General features: G+C 45.0%; 1 protein-coding gene across 1 annotated transcript in view; it reads right to left on the bottom strand.

The window, feature by feature from the left end:
* The window catches only part of MINK1 (misshapen like kinase 1), a 1658622-nt gene that overhangs the window by 1155970 nt on the left and 482279 nt on the right, over window positions 1–20373 (bottom strand). The window contains exons 9-10 of the mRNA XM_044077078.1: window positions 9485–9491; window positions 138–145 (exon numbers count right to left, since the gene is read on the bottom strand). Coding sequence (XP_043933013.1) covers window positions 138–145; window positions 9485–9491 — 15 coding nt within the window. The remainder of the gene's footprint in view (window positions 1–137; window positions 146–9484; window positions 9492–20373) is intronic.

The raw sequence follows: 20373 nt of genomic DNA, 5'->3' as shown, positions 1-20373 counted from the left end.
TTTTTTGCGTCTTTCGGCTTTTCCCGGTTAGGGGTCGCCACAGCGGAACTCCGGTCCGCTAATGATTGGCAGTAGATTTTTACGTACTGGCTTGCCGGGCCTAATGCACAACCTTCAACGAAGGAACGCCCATTCACGCATGTCGCTACACAGAAGACGCTCTAACTGAGAATCAAACGGGCAACGTCAAACTGAGGCAACAACGCTACCGCAGCACCACCACCGCAGTAATAGAAGAGCAGCAAATTGTTTGTTTTAATTTTATAATAGAAGAGCAGCAATAATAAAATCAAAACAAACAATTGAGTACTTGTTTCATGGAAAAAGACCTTCTCTTAACAGGTCTTAAACTCACAGTTTCAGTCCAGGGGGTCAAATTTGCTTGAAGCTACGCAGTCTATATTTAACATTTTCAGTATTCAACAAAATATCCCCTCCACTAACACTTCTTTCAATGGCTTTTAAAACTGTGTGTTTTATCTGAACTTGTGTGTAGCTAAGACATTAATCTCCACCTCTCAATGTATATCAGACAGATGTTGGGCTATCCTTTCTTTCAACATCCTGTTGGTTTTTCCTACATAAAATGGAGTACATTTTTCACACGTGGTTAAGCAAACCACATTCTTGGTTTTACAAGTGGCAAATGTATGAAAATAAAATGTCTTGTAGTAGGGTGTACAAAATAAGAAGTTATGTACTCACCATAACGTTCCATCTGAGTAGGTATCTTCATTTGTCTGCAACCTTTGGGATACGGATCCGATCTCGGATCCGAGCCGGCAACTTCTACCACAGCATAGATCCGAGCTCCTAGCTCCTCCCTTTACCCATAATCCCCTGCCAACCCTGACTGACCTCAGATCAAGTTTGCCCGATATAACAACTGTTACTGTGCCCAGGAAGGGGCTTATCTAAGACAGATCCTAAACAGAATCATATAGGTCAGGGGGAAGGAGGGGGGGATAGTTGCAGACAAATGAAGATACCTACTCAGATGGAACGTTATGGTGAGTACATAACTTCTTAATCTGAAGTAGGCACTTCATTTGTCAGCAACCTTTGGGACAGAGTCCCCAGCTACCTGAATCCTGGGTGGCCGTTATGGAAGAATATTCCGTAGCACTGCAGAGCCAAAGGACGCCCTACCTCTAGAGACAACATCCAGTTTGTAATGGCTGATAAAGGTATGAGATGAAGCCCAAGTGGCTGCGGAACAAATATCATCCAAGGGGAGCCTAGATGTAAAAGCCGCCGAAGTAGCGACGGCCCTAGTAGAATGAGCACGGACTCCCTGAGGTGCAGGCATTCCCGAACTCTGATATGCCAAGAGGATACAACTAGCTATCCACCGTAACAGGGTAACTTTAGAAACGGACTTGCCTAAATTGGTTTTGGCAAAGGAGACAAACAACTGGTCAGATTGCCTATGACCAGCAGTTCGATGAATATAAAAGCGTAATTGTCTGTGCACATCCAAAGAATGCAGTTTGTACTCTCCTTTGTTCTGATAGTTGGGAAAGAACACGGGAAGATTAATAGATTGATTAATATTAGCTTCCGAAGATACCTTAGGCAGAAAGGACTGCTTGATCCTGAGGTAAACTCTATCCTGATGAAAGGCCAAATATGGCGGTTTAACACAGAGAGCCTGAAGCTCAGAGACCCTTTTAGCTGAAGTAATGGCCACCAGGAAGGCCGTCTTCCAAGAGAGGTATTTAAGATCAACCATAGCCACCGGCTCGAAAGGGGGGCCTGTCAAGGACTGTAGAACGAAAGATAAATCCCATGGGGGTACTACCTCCCTGACCGGAGGTCTGAGAAGGAAGGTACCCTTGAGGAAAGCTTTACAGAGCTTGGAGGTAATTAGAGGGCCCGATTCATGCCCTACATGATGATGCGAAATCGCTGCTAGTTGTACCTTGACTGTAGAGCAGCTAGCCCCCTGATGAAAAAGGGTAGTTAGAAAATCCAAAACCAACGTAAGAGGCGCCGTGAAAGGATCTAAGTGATGGTGCTCCGCCCAGATGGAGAAACGTTTCCACTTACTCCGATAGACCTTTCTGGTGGACGGTTTGTGAGCTGCTACTAGGATGGCTTTAACTGCTGAGGAGATTCCGGGAGTCCTTATCAGGAGTGAAACTGGAGCAACCAAGCCGTCAGCTTGAGGTTGACCAGGTTGGGGGTCGGAAGACCCAAAGGGTGAGTAATGAGATCCGGGAGGGGATCCAGAATCCAGGGTGGATGAATCAGATGAGACCACAGGTACAGGAACCACGTTTGACGAGGCCAGAATGGGGCAATGAGGATCATTTTGCTCCCCAACCGACTGGCTTTCTGTAAGAGTTTCAGCATGATGGGCAATGGAGGGTAAGCGTAAAGTAGACGGGGAAGCCAAGCATGTACTAGAGAGTCTCTCGGGGACTCCCCCCGAGGGGGGATTAGAGCGAAGTAACTGTTGCATTTGGTATTTGAAGGAGAGGCAAAAAGATCGCAACAGGGTTGCCCCCATTGGGCAAATATTTGCTTCGCTACTAGAGGATTGAGAGACCATTCGTATGGGGTCAGAATCAAACGACTGAGCCTGTATGCTAGGATGTTGGACCATCCCGGAATGTGCGTTGCAATGAGAAAGCGGTTGGTGGATATCGCCCATTCCCACACTCTCATGGCCTCGCGACAAAGAAGATAAGACCTGGTTCCCCCCTGTTTGTTGATGTACCAGACAACTGACATGTTGTCCGTTTGAACCGCAATCGTCCCAATTGGAAGAAGGCTGTGAAGTGCCTGCAACATCAAAAGCACCGCCCTCATCTCTAGGACATTGATATGCAAGGAGGTCTCTATGTCGTTCCACGTGCCTTGGACCGTTCTGCCTGAATAGTGCCCCCCTCCCACCCCAGGCGAGAGGCGTCCGTGGTCACTGTGGCGACGGGGGGAGGCATCGAGAATGGGCATCCCATGTGAAGGCTCGAGGACTGGAGCCACCACACGAGCGACCCTCTGCAAGCCCTGCTTAGGGGAATGGGATGGGACAGGGGGTTGCGAGACAGGGACCATTGCACATGGAGGGTCCACTGCAGGACCCTCATATTTAGACGGGCTAGGGGCAGCAGAGAAATTGCTGCCGCCATGGACCCTAGAGCCCTCAGGATTAATTCCGCCGGTGGAGCAGGAAGTTGGAGAATGGCCTGAACATGCAACCTCAGGTTCTGAAGCCGATTGGGAGTCAGGAAAGCAAGCATTAGTCTGGAATCCAATCTCGCCCCTATGAAATCTATTACCTGTGTTGGAGCCAGAGAGGATTTGGCCATGTTGACAGTCAACCCTAGGCGTGGACCAAGATTGAGGAAGTAATCCCTGCCTGAACAGAGCAGATGCCTTGTTGGGGCGATGAGGAGCCAGTCGTCCAGGTACGGAAAGACCTGAATTCCCTGAAGCCTCAGGTGGGCCGCTATAACCGCCAAGACTTTGGTTGACACCCTGGGGGCTGAGGTGAGACCGAAGGGGAGGGCCCTGAACTGAAAGTGACTGGCTCCCAGCCGGAAGAGGAGGAACCTCCTGGAGCGTCTGTCCACAAGAATGTGATAGTACGCATCCTTGAGGTCTACCGAGCACATCCAGTCATTCTCCCGTAACAGGCGGAGAATAGATTGTAGCGTGACCATCCGGAACTTTTCTTTGGGTACTGCCAGGTTCAAGAGAGAGGTCGAGGATGGACCTCAAGTCCCCCGTCTTTTTTGGCACCAGAAAGAACCTGGAGTAAAACCCTGATCCGAGCTGATCTGGGGGGACGGGTTGGATGGCTCTTTTTTGTAAAAGTTGCTGAATTTCTGTAGCAACCGCCTCCCTCTGATTGGGTGGTACGTCGGGGAGGCTTCTGGTTTTGGGGGTTACAATAAAGGGATAAAGGGAATTTGGTAACCTCTGGATAAGATGCGAAGCACCCAGCGATCTGTTGTTATGGACTCCCACATTGCTAGGTGCCTCGAAAGACGCCCCCCCCCCGACTGCCTCCAGAGTGGAGCAGCTGGGCAACCCCTCAGGGGTTCTGCGTGGGCCTCTGAGAAGGGTTCTCTGGACCCAAAATTTCTGGGACCCCCTCTGCCTCTAGGGCAGCATCCTCCCTGTCCTCCTCTGTCCACGGGGGGACCTCTGCTCCAGTGGGTTCTTTCTGCAGGGGGACTCAGGATCCTATCTGGGCGCTTGGGGACTGTCTCTACAGTGTCCGGCTCCTTCCAAGCCCTGGTGGAGATAAGGTCCACCAGGGGGTCGGGGTCAGGGACACCCAAGAGGTAGATGGCCCTGCTTCGAACGCCTCTAGGAATACGGACTCATCGGTGGAAGCCTTGGGGGCAGACCACCCTCCCCTAATCCTGAGCATTTCCATGATGTCGCCAAAGGAGACATCCTCGGGGGGGTGACCTTGGGGAGCCTTCCCCTTCATCTAAGTCCATATCTTCCGTAAGGGACTCGGGGGAGTCCACGTGTCTCCTCTTACACTTAGCCTTGTGAGGAACCTCCTCGGGGGGGCTGTCCGAGGAATTCTCACCAGCAATGTCATGTTCCAAGGGAACACCCAGAGGCGCTGAAGCAGGCTGTCCCGAAGGCCGGGTGATGGGAGCCTGAACCAGCTGAGAGGGAGTGCAGGGGGGAGCCGAAGCCAGGACCGGAGGCCCGGATGCACTCAACAGTGCCCTCTCCACCACAGCGGAAGCCGAGGGGGAGCCACCCTCGATAGGATCCGAGAGTCGACTCCCACTCGGATCCGAAGCGGGGACCGGACCCGGGGTCGAGACCATCGGAACCGAAGGACCCATGTGCTCCGACCGGGACGGAGCCAAAGTCACACCGACTCCCTCGGATCCGAAGCTCAGTCCACAAGCTCGAGGGACCAGTCGGAGCCGAAGTAACAAGTACTGTCGGCTCTGACCCACCCCCGGATACAACACGGCTCGGCTCCAAACGCTCTGAACCCGGAAAGCGGGTCAGGGAAGGAGCGATTGGAGCAAAAAAATGGGGTCGAGCTCCCCCCCGGAGGGGGGGGGGGGCGCAAGAGCACTCCCATCTGCAGCTGGGCCTGGATGAACCACCTCATCATCCGGTCCATGTCTGCATCTGACATGCTAAAAGTGGACCTCGAAGAGGCCACCGAGGCAGACCTAGAGTGCCACCTCGATGACCTCGACGGGAACCGTGTCCCCTCCTCCGCGGGTCCCGGTGAGAAGCAAGGGGACTGGAGCCGAGGAGGGGGCGAACCAGAAGCTCTGGAGGGAGAAGCTAGTTTGGCAGGCGGGGCCGATGAGGAGTCCTCGGCCTGCCGCTTATTGTGCTTCTCTCTCCGTTTGGCTTTCCCGGCCTCCCTCTTCTCCAGAGCCGAAGCGGGAGGTTGAGTCCCGACCAGAGAGAGGGAGGCAGGGGTGGCTGCCACCGAGGGCTGGGTAGTGGCCACAGAAGCACCGGAGGCCGGAGCCGAATCCGGGGGCAAAAGGCCCGCCAGAATCAGCTTCGACCTACAGTCCTTAAGTGCCCTGGGGTTGAACGCCACACAAATCGCGCATCCCGAGGAGAGGTGTTCAACCCCAAGGCACCTAATGCACCGGGTGTGGCCATCCGCCAGTGAAAGCTTATGGCCACACTCGGTGCACTTTGAAAAGATGGCTTTAGGGGCCTCCGACATAGTAGCACAGAAACACACTCACTAGGCCCCTACACACACCACAAACACACACTATGACCAGCGAGGGCAGGGAGGAAAAATAACCACAAATTAAATTAAATTAAATTGAGAGATAAAGGGCTATGGGGTACCTAAACACTCGCTCTCACTCACACGAAGAAAAGGGGATAAAAATAGAAAATTTTCTCACAAAACTTCACTAAGTAGCAGGAGCTTGAAAATCCAGCTTGTAGCTTGAAGCGCGGCAAACTAGATCTGAGGTCAGTCAGGGTTGGCAGGGGATTATGGGTAAAGGCAGGAGCTAGAAGCTCGGATCTATGCTGTGGTATAAGTTGCCGGCTCGGATCAGAGATCGGATCCGTATCCCAAAGGTTGCTGACAAATGAAGTGCCTACTTCAGATATATTGTTCTTATTTATACAGTGACAAAACTGGCAATCGTAGCAAGGCACAGTATTTTTATTATAACAACTGTTTCAGATAGCTATGTTTCTTAAATGAAAAACTAGGTGATGAACCTACAATTTGTTTTACCACATCAGATATACATAGTATAGACCAACTTTGTCTTATAAGTTGTTTAACACAATTGGTATGTGCATTATATTGCATAACACATTAAACTTATTTCTGGAAGTACTATCTATATTGTTGTTTACAGTCCTACTAGTTGGGCTTTCTTCTGCATCTGAGAGAGATGGCCTCGCTAGGCTATCACACTTTCACTCAACACTTTCTTATTTCCTTCTAACAGTTTAATACTGTAGCTCCCATCAGTTTAATACTATAGTCTCCATCTTTAAACTCTGACCATTTCATCTAGCTGTTTGATACAGTCATATATCTGTATATAGCCGACTGGCTCAAAGGAAAGGACTGTGCACACAACGCCTTTGTATGTACGGGGAGGGTGAGTGTTGTGTAAATATCTAGCAGTTTGAACTTTTCTATACATTCTAGTACACATTGTCACACACATTGCCTGCTTAAACCAAGCATGAAAACTATACAAAAGTATGTCCTGCAAAACTGCATTTCAGCACTCAATTGTTGCACTGTGCTTCAACTGTGTTAGTGGTGCAAACACCTTGCCGGGACCCTATTTCTTTCTACTTTTTCCCCTGCACCTCCCCGAATTAATTACAGAAACGGAGGTTTTGTACGACTGTAAATCAGCATCTACTCCCGATTGTTATAAATCTATTTTTGGTCACTCCCAAATTACCTCACAGTGAAAGTATTTTCTCTACACTAGCTGCTTCTTTCTTGGTTTAATTTACCCCCTGTGATCTGCAATCGATTACTTTTACCCCACAACCAAGTGCTTATTTACCTACTGTTGTGTAGGTCGTTTCTTTTTCTCTACTTCCCCGGTACCCCTCGGTCCTGCTTCCCTCAGGTTCACTCCACTCCCCTACCTTACCCTCATTCCCACTTTCACTAGATTTATACCCTAGGCAGTTGTGCCCCTCCCATATACCTATCCCACCATCTCCAACTACACATACTCCTCCCCCCTCTCATACCTCAAACCACACCTCACTTTTCAAACCATAGTCCTCCCTACTCTACACATTCAGATCACTCCCTTTTCCTCCCACCTCCAATACCTACAATCGCTCAAAGCCCTCCCTAACCATGATCCTAAATTTGACCAACTCCCCCACACTAATTCTTCTCACCTCCCTTTCTTATATCAACCTTCACTACGAAAAGCCATCACCAAACCCTACCCTACTTCAACAATTAGTCTACCTCTACATCTCTTACCATTTCTCCTTTACATAACACCTCTGTTACTCACCTATTTCGTTACAAAATATTTCAATTACCCCACGTTCTATCCTCCCAAACCCAACCCATCAGTCACCACCCCCCCTTGCTAGCTGGTGACATCCACCCTAACCCATGACCATCTACTTCACTCCCAGTCACAGATCAAACTAACCTCTCCAAACCAAACTAACCACTTCTCCCACCAACACTGCATCCCCATCCTCCTATATCCCCACCCTCCATTCTCCCAAGAACTTATCTATTCTATCCATTAATGTACAAAGCCTATTAAATAAAGCTACTGACCTTCATGTATGGATCTCAAATTATTCCCCTCACTATCACAAACCTCACTTAAACCTCATAACCCTAACATGGATATACCTGGCTACATCTACTGACTACTAGATAGAACCCCTAAAACAGGGAGAGGTGTAGCAATTCTATACTCTGACCACCTGAGCCTCTCTCCCCTACCCAGAACTATTCCAAATTTCTACCTTGAAGAATTTCTAATTTTAAACGATCACAAAAAGCTCGCTATTGCCTCAATATATATCCTACCTGACAAAAACATCCTCATCCTTGAAAACATACTTTCCTAGGTGTGTCAAAATATAGCATATGAAAGTATCCTGCTAGGAGAAGCAAATATTGACTGAAGTAAAATTAACACCTACTCCCCTGCCCAAAGCATCAATCTGTTTGGCTTTACTCAGCTAATTACTACCCCTACAAGACTAAATAACTCCAATAAAGGTACAACACTGAACTGTATCTTAACCAACAAACCCTTTCTCTATCACAACCCTAGAACTCTTCCTGATGCCTTGGGCGATCACTTACGCATCAGTATCCAAAGATATACTCCCCCAACTAAATAAACCAGATCTACACAAATTTTGCCATTAACTCTGACTTCAACCCCACCGTTTTCAATGAAATACTCTCCTCTGTAAATTGGTTTAACCTATACTCACTTCCTCTCAATGATACTGTATCTAAATTCAATCACATCTTTCCGGGCATACTCGACTGACTAGCACCCCCTCGCAAAACACTGATAAAATCAAAGATACTCGTATGCTAATGCACAAGAGAGACTCTGCTTGGAAAAATCTGGCAAAAAACAACCCCCCCCCCCCCCCACCAATTATTTGAAGAAATAAGAAATCACACCAAAAGACAAATATATGACAAAAAAAACTTTTACCTCAAGGCACAATCCACCCATCACCCCAACCACAAAAACTTCGAGAAATAACTCAATCCTTCACCTTGGTAAACCCCAAATTCCCAGCCCTTACTCCAACCTCTCAGACCAAAACACTGCCTCCCTCCTTAACCAGTACTTTATAGATACCATCAGCAAACTAGCTAATGCCAATCACAACCTCTCCCCCAAAACAACTCCTCATACCACTAATAATGAAACATGGTTCTCTCTTAACCCTATTGCAACTTCCTACACAAGTCTCTCCTTCTAAAACTTAAGACTTGCTCTCCGTCTGCTGATAATCTACCCACTCACTTTTTGAAACTAGCGGCTGACACTATTACCTATCCAGTCTCAATACTTACCAATAGATCTAATAAAGAAGCTACTGTACCCAACACCTGGAATTCTTTATACGCGATTCCCCTGCATAAAGGTGGCAACTCCACTGATTCCTCCAATTATAGACCCATTGCTATATTATCACCACTATCCAAAATTCTTGAAACATGCATACATAACCAGATTCTGAAATTCCCCATCCACAATAACCTCCAGACTCCTACTAAACATGGATTTCGACCTAACAGTACCTCTACTGCCCTTCTATACTTTACTCACTATCGCAGAAGCCAGAGAGATAAACTGGTCTCGTCTGTTATTGGACCTTTCAAAAGCATTTGATACAGTATCACACTCCAAACTACTAAAACTGGCTGACTTAAAACTTTCCACCTCAACTCTTTTGGTTTTCCAATTCTCTGACAGACTACAATCTGTCAAATGGCAATCTTCTTGCTCTACTTTTCTACCACAGGGCTCTATCCTTGGACCTCTTCTTTTTAAAATCTTTACAAATGACCTCCATTCTTCCACTACCCACTCCACTCTCATACAATACGCAGATGACTCTACCCTGATCATGTCTTCAAACTCTGTCTCAACTTCAGACACTTACACAATCTTTCTTCTCAGTTGAAAGCTGGCTAAATGAAAATCAGCTTATTCTGAATCCTAAAAATACAAAATTACTCGTCTTTCTCAACAGGACCAGTGATCACCTTAGGCTCTCCTCCTCCATCTCTCCCTAAACAAAACCATCATTTGCAAAGAAAAGCACGTAAAATTACTAGGAATGACAATTGATGACCAACTAAAATTTGACATGCGTATCCAGCAAGCAATTAAGAAAACTAATCAAAAACTTGGTCTTTTATACCACAATAAAAAATTTCTCTTCTGATTCTAGATCAACCCTGGTGCAAGCCTACTTACTCCCTAGCCTCCTCTATTGAGTCCCAGTTCTTACTAACGTTCAATCCTGCCTACTCTCCATACTGGAACAAACTTATAATACAATTGCAAAGTCTGCAGCTAACTTACCTAATTCCACCCATCACTGGCTTGCTCTTAAGCTACACTGGATAGAACTTCCACATCCTCTCAAATTATCTCAACTCCATATAATCCACTTCCTTCTCAATAAACCAACTGCCTGTCCTCTCTCCAATCTAGTCACTTACTATACTCCTTACCACCCCTTATACAGTACTGAAATTCCTTCTCCAAACTTATAGACCTAGAATGAACACTGGCACTCTTACACAAATCCTCCACAACAAAATTCTGGAACAACCTCCCTGCCAATTTACGTAGCATTACTCACACTAGCCACATTAAAAAAAAGAACTGAAGAACTTTCTCCTGAATACATGGTTATGCCCCTGCCATGACCCTACCTAATCCTGTTTCTATTCACCTACATCTCCCACTTAGAACAATATACTCAATTTTTGCTCCATCTATAATGTGTATTGAAAGTATTATGCTTACATTATTACTTGTTAATTATTTTGTTTCTTTTCTATGTATAGGCATTGTAAAACAGTCTGTTAATTTGTAAAACATATTACTGCAAAATTGTAATTGTTCTTTTTTTAGAGTTTTTCTCCTAGCATCTCCACTAGAAATTGGCATGTGCTCAGCTGGACTAACCCAGTTAACAAATGTGAAATAAATGAAATAAATTGTGTTATCTTTAATATATGCATTAACATCCAAAACATGTCTGATTCAATAACTATGTTAAAACTTCAAGAAGATAGTACTTGAATCAATATATGTTAAGATTCTAAAGTTTCAATATGGCCCTGACGCACTAAAAAAGTCTGACAAAGCACTTTAACACTAGTGCTTTTTTTTTTTTTTTTTTTTTTTTTAAACGTTTGAGAATATATTCGCATCTTCCCAGATGGAATGTGCAAGATTAGCATAAGTGATGGCAACAGCTGTACCCATCACCAGTCCTTTGACCTGATGGTATAGGATTTTATCATACAAAAATACATTACATAATACAAGTTCTAATAGGGCACAGACAGCTTCTACTCGAGTGCCACTCTTGCCTAATGCTGCGTTTGAGGCCTTTTTCCTCTGGCCACTTTTTGATTGAGAGGGGAAGGACTAGCATTTAGTGGGAAAATTCCTACTAAACCTAGAAGGCTGAACTTGGAGGAAGTCAGTGACAGTTTGCATAGATTTTGCTTTATCTTCCGTGTTTTTTTTTTTTTTAGCACAGCTTCAGCCTGGCCCAAAAAAGCCCTTACCAGGGGTGCAGCTAGAAGTTTGGATATCACATGGTCTGGTAGGGTGTGTTCCCTAAGGCAAGCTGCCTTCTAATGACAGAACCAGACCACAGCAGCTTGGCTACAGGCCTCCACAGCAGCAGTGCAATGAGTGTCTAGCCACCTAGGAGCTGGAATGGCAAAGGTCCAGCAATTCCTGGGAAATGTTCTCATCCTCCAGGGAGGACATCTTTTGCTTCACTTTAAAATATTTTGCTGGTATTTTATCATATGAAACTGTCAGTTAAGGGCCCTCAAGGCTAGGGCAGCAGAAGTGTAGACTTTTTTTTTAACCAAACCTTATCAAGGACACATTTTGAAGAGCCCTCTTTTGCTCCCTTGGAACCTGGAGTGAACCTCTGGGTCAGTGGAGTGGTTTTTGAAGAGATTTATTATGTATGCGAGTCCAGTACCCTGTAAAACTGGTCTGGTTTTAGAGGGGCTGGAGGTAGAGAGTCTGGGTTCAGGGAAGAGTAAAAAAAAATCCTCTACCACCTCCAATACAGGAGAAATGCCAAAGGTTTGTGTTCTGGGAGGTCAGGGAACTCCCTAACCTTTTTAGACCGTGTGTATTCCTGTGCCTCCCACTGGAAATGTTCCCTCATGGCATGGAGGTTTTCCCCAAAAGCGATGTCTTCAGGAGGTGAAGCTGAAGGTAGATTCTCCTCAGAATCTGAAACGTCAAAAGTAAGGAAGGGCTCATCCTCAGAGAAATGATTCATGGTCAGAATCCCTGGGTCTATATTTCCTTATTGAAAAGCCGCAATATCGAATGGCTTTTCACTGAACCGGAAACGTCGACAGCTGAAAAATAGCGAAAACGCGAATGAGCAAATTCTTTCCCTAGGAAAGAAATCGCTAGCCCTACCACCAGCTACACACTAATCTAAACAAAGTGGTAGGCTTTGCCCCCCCCCCCACCCAATGTGGGGTGCTGTGCCCCCACACCCCCCCCCCAACTAAATATACCAATTCAGACATCGCACTACAGTGGGGAAAAGGACAAACTCACAAGGATGGCCAAGCGGTTTCTTTCCCAGAGAAAGAATTTGCTTGTTCGCGTTTTCGCTATTTTCAGCTTTAGACTTTTCCGGTTTGATGAAAAGCCATTCAATATTACAGCTTTTCAATAAGGTAATAGGAACCCGAAGCCTCATATGCAGCAAGAGGGTCAGAGAAAACTTCAGTGGGTAAGATCATTTCCTTTTCCCTGGGGTAGGACTCCAAAGGAGGTTGCCTATTTTTGACGAAGGAGATGAGGTCCTCAGCTAACCTGACTAGGTGTTGCTGATAACCTGCTGAGTGGGAGCCAGTAGGCCTAGGCAAAGGACCAGAGGTAGAACCTTTCTTAGAAAGAGCTTTGGTCTTGGGCCTAGGTCAGTCTGCCATCCTGATGCAAGCCTCTCTGTAAGGCAGAAACGATGCAGGCTGGCGCCTCGAAGGAATGTCACTGGTAACAGATTGCTTGTCAGAAGCAGAGGTCTGCTGAGCAACTCCGGACCCAACCAACGAACTGAAAGCCAAGGCCTGTGTAGAAGCTGAGGGACCAGACAGCACGTCTGACTCCGTAAGGGTCTCAGAGGCCTGCGCCACCTCCTCAGTCACAGAAGGGGACTGAGAAAGTGCCTCGCCTTCCTCAGTGATAACAAGCCTTAGGGGACTGGCAGACAGTGAATGATTTTTGTCGAAAGGCCCTAAGCTTGGGTCTTTTCTCCTTGTCCTTCTTACGCTTAGGGAGCTCAACCGTGGTATGACCAGCGGATGCCAAACAATACAAAGACAACTGCAGACTAAGGTGCCTAGCTAAGATTTCAGCCCTGCACCTGATAGCCTTAAAACTGAAAATGGTGCAAAAACAGCAACAAGGCATGTCATGATCCGGGCCTAGACAGGTGACACAAAGTATGAAAGTCTCTGTGCGGGATTTGCTTATCAAAAAATAGAACTGTTAACCTTATCTGACAGGAGTTAATGCAAGGAGAGAGTTCTCCAATGGGTCACAGCTTTAGAAGACTTCTCCATGGTGTGGACCAACCAATGCACTAAAACACTGCTTCAGGCTTTGATGGAAGACTGATGTCATGGCATTGGCTGGCTCCCTTTATACCAAAGTGTACTGACATCTGGGTAGGGCCTCCACCAGCCTTAGGAGGAGGGAGACTTCTAATCTAGTAGTCGGGTTGGCCAAAGGCTTCCACAGAGGGAAATCCCAAGTCAGGACTGCAACAGTGAAACGCAAAGATCATCAAGATACTCAAAGTGAGATACAAATAGAAAAATGGAAGAGAAGTCAAATTATAAAACTTTATAAACTGAATTTAACAAACTGGAGACAAATTAAACAGCCACAAATCAAGAAAAGTTTAAAGAAAATTTATATAAAGATACATCGTAAGAGGAAACCATAGACAGAAGAATATGGTAGCAGTAGACAAATTGATAAACTGTGCGTAGTTTTTAAAATTTATCCACAGACAACATATTTTAGATACATTTACAAAATCTTATGCAAAGTAGTTAGACTACACAAAGAGGTGATAAAGTGTCCTAGTAACATCCAGGTAATCTCAGATTTTGAAACCAGAATAGATTATACTGAAAAAAAACTACACAAACTGGACCCAAAGATCGGATTAGTAATAATGACCTAAAAACATTTCAGCATGAATTTACAGTACCATTATATTTGCTGTTCAACAGGTCATTTAAAATGTGTGATTATTCCTCAAGATTGGAGACATGCACTTGTTAAACCTAAGAGAAAGGAAAGTAGGATAAACCCAGAGTCATACAGACCCATAAATTTACTTTCATGTTGTTGAAAAATAAGAGGTTATTCTGGATAAACTGCCAGAATTGGAAAGGCTTGGACTTGAAATCACATCACCATAAAAACAGATAGATAACCACTTGTAACATGCTGTTCCATAACAATACAACAGCTGTAAATGAAAAAAAATGTGCTGTGATGACATTTACATAGACCTCAGCATTTGATAGGGTCATTTAGAAAATACTGAAATTAGCACAACTATGTACTGATACTCCCGTTAAGATGGATAGCTGCATGGCTTACAAATAAGACATGGCAAATTATAACATCAGTTAGGTGAATTCTAGGTTACACACAGGGTGTCCCCCACTGGGCTCTATCCCAGGCCCATACCCGTTTAGGTTGCATCTTTCAGATCTTTTTCATCTAAAATGTTATGCAGTCTGTATGCAGATTACTTGAAAACAGGTAAACTGACCGCGTTACAGATAGGGCATGTCTGAAAATTAACCTTACTAAAGGAACCATTGGTTCAGCAGCATACGAGATTTGGAAGACAGATTGAAAGGTGAATATTTAGAGCAGCACATGGCGATTAAAACAGTAGATTAATTTAAGGACCAGGGTATACGGGGAGATCTAACCAAGTTTTTCTAATCATTTCTACCAACTTGTTAATGATGGTTATAGAGCTCTAGAGTTGTATGAAAATATTTTAAATTCTAAGAAATTAAAAATTATGAAATCGTTGGCTATGTTATTCCACACTCAAGTTGGAGTCCAACAATATGGAAGCCTTATAAGGAAGCAAACATGATTAAATTGAAAGGAGTACAATGTGAATATACCAAAGATGTGACAATTTAAATGAAAAACTAAAATATCTGAATTTGTACAGTGCCTCATGCAGGCATTTAAGAGGAGACTTTATTCAGATATATAGGACATTTAGAAACAACTACTTCTAGGAATGTTTGTGGTTACCCAAAAGGTACCAAAGAGAATGACCAGACAAACCAAGTAGAAGATTATATAGGAATTAGGTATACTAATTGGTTCTCTGAGAAAGTAGCTGATGGATGAAATAGACTACAAAACTAAATTAAAGCAATAGTTTAGATATCAAGAACATCCTGGTTACTTATGGGAATAAATGATTTGGTACACATTACTGCCCATGCCTGAAATATTTTTGCATAGGTAATAAAATCAGATCCAAAGTTTTCGGTAGCTTTGGTGTTGGTACCAAAGGATTGCAAGACCATTTCCGTGATTCCTTCTCCAACGTCTCCTTCTCCCAGGGATTCTTGAAAGTCTTCTCCAACAGAAACTCTGCCGTCTATATGCTGGCAAACAGATTTACGAGAATTTCCCCACAGATGGGCCAATTTCTGGAAGACCCCGGGAGCAACAGACATTCCTAAGGGTCTATCCTGGTCTTGCTCTGCTTGTTTGCAACAATGTTTTGCACAGATGGAAATGCAGTCTACAAAGGGGGATGGACCTTGGCACTCAGTTTCTTCAAGTACATAATTGCAACCTTGTCAGTGAATTCTAGCAGGGGTCTGGAGATAATGGATGGCTCAAAGCATAGAAAAATAACTATGCATCTGTGTTGTCCGTTTTCATTCTTCCTCAATGAATGTGTTCGATCTGATCCTTGGATCGGACTCTGCCACTTTCTCTAGATTCTAGGATCAAGCTCTTGAGCTCCTCCCTTACCCACAATGCCCCTTGACCAGTGTAACCTTGAATCGAGTTTGCTTCCATTATACAGTATCACAACAAAGTACCTCAATACTGATACAACAGAAAACAGCTGAAAGATCAGGATTTCGAACAGGAACAAACTACGGCTTCTACCAATTATTCCGTAAGGTCTCTCTCAAAGACATGGATGGGGGGGATGGGAGGGGTTGAAGAATGAAAGTGGAGAACACAGATGCATAGTTATTTTGAGTACATAACTTGTATATCTGATATTGTCATTGCCATTTGTTCCTCAATGAATGGGGACAAGTCCCCAGCTACGGTAACCTTGGCAGGCCCTCATGGAAGGATGTTCCATAGAACAGCAGAACTTAATGCAACTCTGTTTCTGCAGATGTCCAATTTGAAATGAGCAATAAAAGTATGAGCATTTGACTATGGAGCAGCTGCACAAATGTCATCAATGGAGGCTCTAGCCCAAAAGACAGCTGACATGGCTACTGACCTAGTTGAGGTGCACTTTTGGTCATCTTGACAAGGATAGGCCTTCTCAAGGAATAGACATAGGAAATACAATCTGTTTTCCATTTGGCTAGTGTAGTTTTGGAGACTGGTTTTCCCATCTTATTGCTAGAAAAGGAGAAAATTGATCGGTTTACTAAATTCTTTAGTCCTGTGAAGGTAAAAGCGAAGTTGCCTATGTACATCTGAGATGAAAGGTATATTCTTCTTTACTGACAACTCTGTGAAAGAAAACTGATAAACTGATCACTTAATTGATAGTTGTTTCAGTGGCAACTTTTGGTAGAAAGGAAGGAAGGATTAGTGTGTAAAGTGTGAAAAATCAAATACAGTGGTTTCGAAGAGACAGCTTGGAGTTGAGAAGCTTGTCTTGCTGAAGTTATGGCCAGCAGAAAAAAAACATTTTCCAAGACAGACACCTAAGGTCTACTTTAGGTGAAGGTTCAAAAGGTGAATTCATTAAAATCTAATACCAAAGTTAAGTCCCAAAGTGGAGTGGGTTTCCTAACTGGGGGTGGTCTAAGTAAAAAGGTACCTTTAAGAAAGGCCTTGCAAAACTTGGATGAAGCAAAGGGAAAAGCATTTTCTCCGATATGGCAGTTGGAGATAGCTGCTAACCAAACCTTGATGGTGGAGAAACTTGCCCCATTTTGAAAGAGGCAAGGAAATCTAAAATAGACAAGAGTGGAGCAGTGAAATGATCCAACTCTCTCTGATGAGCCCAAAAAGAAAACCTCTTCCATTTACTCTTATAAATCTTCCGAGCTATAGGTTTGTGAGATGAAAAAAGATTTTGCCAAACTGGGGAAGAAAGCCTGGGATGCCCAGCCATCACTGGAATTGGAGAAACCATGTGATCAACTTGAGGCCTGCAATGTTCAGATGAAACATCTGTGACTGGTGTAACAGGAGTCTGGACTAGGATCCAGTATCAATGGAGGACATACCAATTGAGACCTTAGGAAGGGGAACCACACTTGTCAAGGCCGGAAGGGGGCAATGATGATTACTTTGCTCCTCAACCAGAGCACTTTCTGAAGAAACTTTGGGATTAGAGGCAGGGAAGGGTAAGCATAAAGGAGACCAGATGGCCAAACATAGACTAGAGCATCTCTCAGTAAATGTTCCTGAGGGGGAATTAGAGCAAACAACCTGCTGCATTATTTGTTGTTGAGGAGAGGTGAATAGGTCACAGCATGGTTGACACCATTTGTGGAAGATATTTGCCACAGATTGAGAGACCAGTCATGAGGCATCAGGATGGTCCTGCTAAGCTTGTCCACCAAGATACTGGACTTCTGCGGTATGTGAGTTGCTACAAGAAAGTGGTTGGAGGAGACTGCCCACTGCCAAACTCACTGCTTCTCGGCAAAGGGGATAAGACCTGGATCCCCTCTGCTAGTTGAGGTCTCTGAGTACTGACATGCTGTCCATTTGAACAGCAATAGCTCCTAATGCAAGAGAGCTCTGAAGGGCTGGCAATGCTAAAAGCATTGCTCTCATCTCCAGGACATTTATTTGGAAATTGGTCACTTCTGGAAACTACATGCCCCACCCCACTCAGGAGACATCCGTGGTCAATGCGACATTCAGGGAGGAAGAATAATGGACACCCTTGACAAATCTCTTAGAGGTGTAACCACCATAACAGGGATTTTCTGCAAACCTGTGATAACTTTATAGGATGTTATAAGGGATATCAATGAAGACCACTGCAGTGCTAGAGTCCACGGAATAATTCTCATATGAAGAACAAGCAGCAGGTATTATAGTTACTGCAGCAGCCACAGAGCCTAGGGCTTAAGAGCACTATTTTTGTTGCAGGAGAAGGATGAGAAAGAACCTGTGACATACAATTTAAAAGTAAGAACTCTTGTTTTGAGGCAGGAGAGCTAGACAATTGACCTGTGTCTAGACGAACACCTATAAACTCCCAAGACCTGAAATGGTTGAAGTTGTGACTTGGTCATATGGACAGCAATTCCCAGAGAGTGAGACAGCTGAAGCAAGTAATCCCTGGCTCTTTCCAGAAGATGCCTGGTCAATGCAGTTTGCAGCCAGTCATCTAAGTAAGGAAATGCACTTAATCCAATCTTAGATGCTACCACTGCCATACATTTAAACACCCTGGAGGCTGTGGTGAGACCAAAGTGCAGTGCTCTGAACCGGTAATGCCTACCTCCCAGCCAGAAGCATAGGTATCTTCAAGAGCACCTGTTCATTTTGACATGATAGTACACATCTTGAAGATCAACACAGCACATTCAGTTGGGTTTACTATCATAATGTCGAGCACACATTGCTCGACTCTGCATATGAGTAACTTTTGTCTGCAAATCTCGTAATGTCAAATGGTCAAAATGCAGCAAAAACACAGAAATCAACATTTCCAACTGCTCTACACCCAAAAACAAGCGCTAACATGGGTCAAAAAGGGGACGGGATTTTGCCATTCGCAATTTTGGGATGTTGCCGCACTCCTTTCATACATACTTGCTCAACTATCCACCGGTCAACATTATGATGGTAAACCTCCAGTTGTCCTTCTGCAGGAGAGGCAGAATGGACTGAACCATGATCATCTGGAATTTGGCATTCTTAAAAACTGATTCAGATAACCGAGATCGAAAATGGGTCTCAAGTCTCCTGTTTTCTTTGGCACTAAAAAGAACCTTAAGTAAATTCTGGATCCTCTTTGGTCTGGGGGGGGGGGGGGGGACCTCTTGGATGACTGTCAAGCAGATTTTGAAGCTCTAGAGCTGCTAACTCCCTCTGATTGGGTGGAACATCAGGGAGATATTCTTTTCTTTTGGGGAGCTTGTAAAAAAGGGAATGAAACATCCTCTGGATATGATCCTTTACTTCCAAGAATGTTTCGTGATGGCTATCCAGGCGTTTAGGTGCAAGGACAAGTGTGACCCCCCCCCCCAAACTGCCTCTACAGAGGAACAGACAGCCTTTCAGGATAACTGAAAGGATCTGTCACAGAAGGAATCTGAAGACCCTTGATTCTGCAGACCCCCTCTGCCACGTGGGCAGCGTCTTCCGTTGTAGCTATTTCCCTATCTGTCTTTGGGGAAAAATGTGTGTGTGTGACTCACGGTAAGGTCTGAGATTTCCAGAACTGCATCTTTTTACCACCGCGTTGATTCCTAGAAAAGGGTCTCTGCAAGATAGAAAAGTGGGGTCCCATGGCAGACCGAGGTCTTTCCACCTTGCTCACTGTGGGAAAGCATCTCACAGTTAGTCCAAAGATCCATCAAAAGGAGCATTTATGAATGACGCCTTGAATGGGTCTGCAAAAATTGCACAACTGCACCCGGGCAAGTCTCCTAACTGCTATGCCTGAATAGCTGTCCATAAAGAACCTACAGCTGTGTGCAAGATTAACCTCATGGATGCATTTGTAATGGATTGCAGGATGGCCAGTCAGGAGGAAAAAGACATTGGTTTCTCTGTGGACATGGGCCCAGGGGTAGAGTTAGAGAGTTCCTTATCCAAGTCCCTCTGTAACCTAGTGAAATGTGCCAGGTAATTCAGTGACCATAAGGCAAAGTTCACTGAAGCATACACTCACTTCCCATACCTGCCCAACTCCCTAGACTCCTCTTAGGGAGATGGATAATGTAGATCTGTTCAGCCAGCTCCCTTTTGGTGGCTGCCACAACCATGCCATCTACAGGGATTCCCTTGGTCCAGGGCTGTCGGAGGGGGGCACTCAAAATTTTGTCCAGACATTTGGAGACAGATTACATGGAGTGCAGTTCCTTCTATGCCCTGTGGGAGACGAGGTTTATAAGCTCTTCAGCAGGGGGATTAACCCTAAGCTGTAGAAGGTCCAGACCTGGCGTCTTAAGAAGGGGTCTGGGAAGACCAACCAACTTTCTGGCGAAAGAGCTCAAAGAAGTATCCAAACTTAGCATCCTCAGGTAGATATCTAGGGGACCCTTCCCCCTCATCAAAATCAGTGTCTTCTGTGACGTATTCCTGTAGGGAATGCAATTGCCTCCTCTTGCATGTGGACTCTCTTCAGTGGGGTGCTCTAGAGAGATGTCAGAAGTGGGGTGTTCCC

This window comes from Protopterus annectens, chromosome 7.part0 (assembly GCF_019279795.1).
Source record: "Protopterus annectens isolate FY-2018-M chromosome 7.part0, PAN1.0, whole genome shotgun sequence".
In the NCBI taxonomy this organism is placed as follows: Eukaryota; Metazoa; Chordata; order Ceratodontiformes; family Protopteridae; genus Protopterus; species Protopterus annectens.
This window is presented reverse-complemented; position numbering and strand designations above follow the sequence as displayed.